General features: G+C 33.7%; 1 protein-coding gene across 1 annotated transcript; it reads left to right on the plus strand.

Annotated features, from left to right (window-relative positions):
* Positions 1 to 902: 902 nt before the first annotated feature.
* Positions 903 to 4,457, plus strand: LOC146930023 (uncharacterized). The gene is made up of 4 exons (XM_085707455.1): positions 903 to 1,001; positions 1,523 to 1,786; positions 2,268 to 2,599; positions 2,894 to 4,457. The coding sequence occupies exons 1-4, from the start codon at positions 903 to 905 to the stop codon at positions 4,455 to 4,457; spliced, it is 2,259 nt and encodes a 752-aa protein (XP_085563581.1).
* Positions 4,458 to 6,993: the final 2,536 nt, after the last annotated feature.

Genomic DNA, 6,993 nt, shown 5'->3' on the forward strand with positions numbered 1-6,993 from the left:
CTCTCTTGAATCAAAGTTAAAAAGTAAAGGAGCACAAATTAAAAAACAAGCAATTCGAAGACCAAGTGAAAGAGTTTGAAGGCCGAAAAAAGGCATTTGAATCATAAAGGGGGAATACAAAGCTCAAATGCAGCAGCTCAAGCATTTTGTAAGATGAATGGAGGATTCCAAATCAGAAGAGAAACAGTTTGAAGGATGAAGGAAAGAGGTCGAGTCAAGAGAGAAGCAACTTGAAGGATGTGTGGAGGATTTTGAGTTAAGAGAGAAACAACATGATGCTTTAATAGAACCGATTGATGAAGCCGCAAAATTGGGTAAATGTTCTTTTTCATTTAGTTTTTGAAATAATTTCATTTCAACTGCTTCTTGTAATGTTGTTGATATTTTTAAATAGCCGATCTACCTATTTTTTATAAAACAACTTTAATCATGATCATGTTGTATGTCTTAGTCAATTTGAAATCTTCCCAAGTTTTCAATATCAGACAATGCCATTACTAATTTGGATTATATTTTCGCTTTCTTGAACATTTTACAGAAGCTCTTAATCACAACAAATTCTTTTTTTTCCAATGACTATGGTTTATTTACATTGTTATGGTAATGCAAAAGAAAGATCAGTATATCGATCTAAGAGAGGTTTTTCACTCTTTCATTTTATATAACATCACATAAATTTATATTGTCATCTTGATTTATCTATCCTTCAATAAATATCGAGGAAGCTTAAATATATGCTAGCTAATTATTCAGTTACGTCTTATGCAGGTAGTCAATAAAGTCCCTCAAGTGAGCAAAATGTTGAACTTGAGTCGGTTGACGATGACATCCTTGTTCGTCTTAAAGCAGTACCAGATCCAACAAAAGTTTTCCTGGAAATTATACAGAACCCTATTATTCAAATGGAGCATAGGATGGGAGACAATCTTGTAATTATTGATGATGGCGACATTCTTCTGCTCAAAGAACTGAGGAAGATCTCACCAGATATTAGACCTCATGTAAGAGAAGAAGCAATGAAGCTAGCTCTGGATGTGAAAGCTTAAATAAGTCAAAACACTCAAAATTCAGTGGCGATTCTGGGTTTTCTACTCCTGCCTATTTATAGATTGGCTCCTTCTTTTGATGAAAATGAAGTTTTTAGGCTTTTTAGTTTTGCTGCTCAGCACGAGATATTTGTAGAGCTGTTTGGAACTCTTGGTTTTGTAGATAAAGTTTATGGTGTGTTAGTTTGAGAAATGTTTTGTTTCACACACCCCACATATTATTTTATATGAAATAGACTTGAAATTTATGTCTTTGTATATGCATCTCTTCTATTTTCTAAACTGTTTGACTAATTTTGAATTATTAAGTCCAATCTACTTCGTTTTTTCGTTTACTAGAACAATTATATAGTTGTTTTATGTCTTTGTATATGCATCCCTTCTATTTTCTAAACTGTTTGACTAATTTTGAATTATTAAGTCCAATCTACTTCGTTTTTTCGTTTACTAGAACAATATTTCCTCCTTTTATGAAGCCCAGGTCTTCTGTTAATGCTTCTTCTCATAAAGCTCCTGAAGATAAGGCTATGAATAATGTTGCTGAGGCTTCTTCATCAGTTCCCAATGCCAGTATTACTCAAGAGAAATATCTTCATCTTGTTTCCTTGCTTCAACATTCCAGTTTGTCTCCTTCAGCTTCTCCCTCAGCTAGTTCCAACCGTGTCATTTCTCAGCAACCTAATTCTGCAGGATATAAATATGGTTTCCTCCAACTCTTTGAATGTTCAATTTCCTATTTGGTTAATTGATTCTGGTTCCAATGAGCATATATGTTTCTCCCTGCAATATTTTAGTGATATTTACTCTATTTCTCCCACAAATGTTAACCTTCCAAATGGTCAATCTGTTATTGTCAATCAAGCTGGTACCATAAATTTTTCACCACAACCTTATATTTCTCATGTTTTGTATTCACCACAATTAAAAGTTAACCTCGTTTCAGTTTCTAAACTTTGTGATTCATATCATGTTTTGTCAATTTTCAAGATAATCAGTGTCTTATACAGGACTTGACCTCCAAGAGGATGATTGGTTTGGGTGAAATTCACGATGGTCTTTACAGATTGAAGTTCACTGATGCTTGTTTTCCTTCTAGTGCTTTTCAGTCTAAGCTTTCCCATTGTAATAAATCCATTAATAAAGTTTCTTGTATGTTACTCTAGTTCTTCTATTCCTTTATCTGCCTTGTGGCATTTTAAACTAGGACATTTGTCTCATTAGAGATTGTACCAAATGCACTCCTTGTATCCTGATATCAATATTGATAATAAAGAAGTTTGTGATGTTTGTCACTATGCAAAACACAAGAAATTACCTTTTTCTTCTAGTTTATCTCATGATTCTGCTAATTTTGAATTGTTGCATATGGATATTTGGGGTCCTCTTTCAACTCCATCTGTTCATAATCATAAATACTTTATTTCTATTGTTGATGATCATAGTAGATATGTTTGGATTGTTTTACTTAAGTCTAAAGCAGAAGTATCATCACATGTTCAAACCTTTATCACCATGATTGAAAATCAATATCACACTACACCTAAAGTTGTCAGGTTAGATATAGACCAGAATTTATTCTTCCTGCATTTTATGCTTCTAAAGGCATATTACACCAAAAATATTGTGTTGAAACCCCACAACAAAATGGGAGAGTGGATAGAAAACACCAACATATCCTCAATTTTGGAAGAGCCTTACTTTTTCAATCCAAACTACCCAAATCTTATTGGTCTTATGCAGTTTTACATGTTGTTTTTCTCATTAATAGAGTCACCACCCCTCTACTCAAAAATCAATCACCATATCAATTGCTTTACAACTCTATTCCTGACCCAAATGTCTTTAAGGTATTTCGTTGCCTTTGTTTTGCTTCCACTTTACAAGCACACAGAACCAAACTTCACCCTAAAGCCAGAAAATCTCTTTTCTTGGGATACAAGTCAGGATATAAAGGTTTTGTTTTACTTGACCTTCATGACCACACTATCTTTATATCTCGAAATGTCACTTTCCATGAACATATTTTGCCTTATACTCCATCTCAACCATCTTCCATCTCATCTTGGACATATTTTCCATCATCTCCTTCATCTGAAAGTGAACCACCAATTGTCAGTTCACCTTTCATTGATGATATCCCCCCCTCCATCTCCTACTCTTCCTCCTACTCCTCCACCATCCATTATTCCCATTAGAACTTCTTCCAGAAATAAACAAACACCTACTTACCTTCAGGACTTTGTTTGTAATGTTTCTCATCATCCTTCTCATAATTACCCCATTTCTAATTACATGTCTTACAATAATTTGTCTCACTCACATTCTTCCTTTGCTTTGTCTATTTTACATTATGTTGAGCCCAAAACTTATGTTGAAGCAAGAAAAAATGAATGTTGGAAGCAAGCTATGCAAGATGAATTGATTGCACTTGAGAAAACTGGTACAAGGGAAATTGTTGACCTTCCTGATCAGGTCAAGCCAATTGGCTGCAGATGGATATACAAAATCAAGCATCATGCTGATGGATCTGTGGAGAGATATAAAGCTAGATTGGTGGCAAAAGGGTACACTCAGATTGAGGGACTTGACTATTTTGACACATATTCTCCAGTTGCTAAACTCACCACTATCAAAGTTGTAATTTCTCTGGCCTCTATGAACAACTGGCACCTTCACCAACTTGATGTCAACAATGCTTTCTTGCATGGTGACCTTCAAGAAGATGTTTACATGATCATCCCTTCAGGTGTTCCTCAATCTCATCCCAATCAAGTTTCTAAACTCCATAAATCTTTATATGGCCTCAAGCAGGCAAGCAGAAAATGGTATGAGAAATTGACATCCATTCTTTTGCAACAACATTATGTTCAAGATGCTTCTGACCATTTTCTGTTCACTAAGAAAACTGATCATACTGTCATTTTAGTATATGTTGATGATGTAATTATTGCTGGAAACTCCATCACTGAGTTCAATACTATTAAAACAATACTCCATAATCAGTTCAAAATAAAGGATTTAGGTCAGCTCAAATACTTTTTGGGACTTGAGGTTGCTCATTCTTCCAAAGGCATTTCACTTTGTCAGAGAAAATATTGTCTTGACTTGTTAGATAATTCAGGTCTTCTGGGTGCCAAGCCTGTTACCACACCATCAGATCCCACCATCAGATTACACCATGATTCAAGTCCTCCTTTCAAAGATATACCTTCACATAGAAGACTTGTAGGAAGACTGCTTTACTTGAACACAACAAGACCTGACATAACCTACATTACACAACAACTCAGCCAATTTCTCTCTAACCCTTCTCAAATTCACTATAATGTTGGTATAAGAGTTCTCAGATATCTTAAGGGATGTCCAGGTTCTGGTATCTTCTTTCCCAGAGATTCAGATCCTCACATTTAAGGGTTTTCAGATGCAGACTGGGCAGGCTGCAAAGATACAAGAAGATACATCTCAGCACAATGTTTCTTCATAGGAAAATCATTAATTTCTTGGAGAACTAAGAAACAAATTATTGTTTCTAGATCATCTTCAGAGGCAGAGTATAGGGCACTTGCATCAACTTCATGTGAAATGCAATGGTTGTTGTATTTGATGAAAGATCTACAAGTTCAATGCAGTAAAACTCCAGTGATTTATTGTGACAATTTAAGTGCCATTCACATAGCAGCTAACCCTGTGTTTCATGAAAGAACCAAACACTTGGAGATAGATTGTCACATTGTTAGAGAAAAGGTGCAGGAAAGGATCCTGAAGCTTTTGCCACTTTCTTGAAAGGAACAAGTAGCAGATTTCATCACAAAATCTCTGCTTCCTCAACCTTTCAACAGTTTGTTATCCAAGTTGGGGATGGTCAGCATATACCAACCTCCAACTTGTGGGGAGCTATTACACCATGAGCTTAATTCATCAAAGAAGAGTGAAACATAGATTACTTGTAGTACAAGTAACTAGTGATAGTGCAGTTAGAGATTAATAGTACAGTTTCCTCTTGTATATATATGATTGTAGACACTTCATTCTCAAGTAATAAGAATCATTTCTTCACTTTTTACAGTTTCATAATTATATATATATATATATATATATATATATATATATATATATATATAGAGAGAGAGAGAGAGAGAGAGAGAGAGAGAGTCAGGATCCGTTGACACCAGGTGTCAACGGATTCGTTGACACCAAATATTAACCATTGATTTCGTTTGATCTAAAGGTTTATATTTGTTCAATTAAAATTATCATGTTACCATATCTTTTGGAGATTTCCACGCCATAAATATTCCTAATTTCTTTTTGGAAATATTCCAAATTAAATCTACCGTTTTCCTCTCTTCTCCCCGATGGTCATCTTTCTCAAGAATTACTCATTGTACATTTTATCAAGAACATACATATTAAAAAAAAAAAATCATATGCATCTTATCTCCTTGTTGCAATTCACATCGTGATCTTACTGTATTCATCAAGAACAACAAACTAAAAATCATACGTGATCCCCTTATTGCAATTTTGAGATGGTGGATTGCAACCTTGTAACGAAATTCGATGTCTAATCACCTCATTTTGTATTTGTGCTATCCTCTTTTTTCTTTCTTTTTCCGTTTCTTCCATTTATCATCAATGATGTTTCTATCATTATTGCCATTGTTGGAGGTAGAAATTTCATGATTCTTGAAATTTTAGTTTCTAGAACTAAAAAAATTATCATTAAAATAGTTAGGTTACTAAATTGTGGCACATGATGTGTCAAACTCATATTCAATGTTTATGTAAAAAAGAATTACATGCTAACTAATGTTTGATTCATGTGAAGGATCAACATAAAACAATTCAACAACCATGAACCAATTCTTTTGTAAGATAATATGTGGTGCTTGGTACAAGATGTATCATTGTGAAGAAGACAAATCTCGTTTAGGAAACAAGAGAATTTTTAGGAAAAAGAGATATGAAATACTGAATGCCCACATTAAGATTTTGATGAATAATTATTGACCTTTAGATTAAGAGAAATGAACGTTTAAGATTTGGTGTCAACGAATCCGTTGACACCTGGTGTCAATAGATCCTATCTCATATATATATATATATATATATATATATATATATATATATATATATATATATATATATATATATATATATAGAGGATGTTTATTATGAGAATGACTATCTTATATCAGAATGGTGAGAATAATTATCAACCATTTGATTAAAAGTTAATGGCTGAGATTTAAAATTAAATACAAGAGCTCACGCGTAGTTGTTTTCCCTTATCCCAACCTTCACTCGTTTCCTCTTCCTTTCCAAAGAACAACATCACGCCATTTTTTATGATCTGGAGACCAAACCATTCTAATCTTTGAAATTTAAAATTAACCCAACCTAACCTTTCAATATCAAATTAGTGGACTTGATACTAGTTGTGATTGGATTTTATATTTATTTCCATCTTTCCATCTGGGTAAATTAAAAGACGAGACCTGTAAATTTTATTTCTTTAATGACAAAGTGATCATTCTAAACTAGAATTGATGATTCAATTACATAATACCCATTAAAAATATGGGTTGCAGAAGTGGGTATGAGGTTGAAAGAATTGTAGTTAACGGTGAGCAAGATGGTTCCTCTGTTTCCAATAGCTACTGCCAACAAATGTTGGTTTTTGTGTATTGTTTATTTGATTGAATGAATTTTGATTTTGTTAAATTTACTTTGCCCAACATTTGGTCAAGGAAGAAGAAGGGTTTGCTTTGGGTGAAAAGGGTTTCGTTTGCCATCCGGAAGAAGAAGAACAATAACAATAGCAATAAGAGGCCCGCGTGAGAGAAAATAGAGTGCACATGGTATATTAATTGACCATTTAAATCTCAGCCATTAACTTTTAATCAAATGGTTGATAATTATTCTCACCATTCTCATATAAGATAGT

The sequence above is a fragment of the Medicago sativa genome, chromosome 4, assembly GCF_051527215.1.
Source record: "Medicago sativa cultivar Bolivia chromosome 4, Bolivia_mono, whole genome shotgun sequence".
NCBI lineage: Eukaryota > Viridiplantae > Streptophyta > Magnoliopsida > Fabales > Fabaceae > Medicago > Medicago sativa.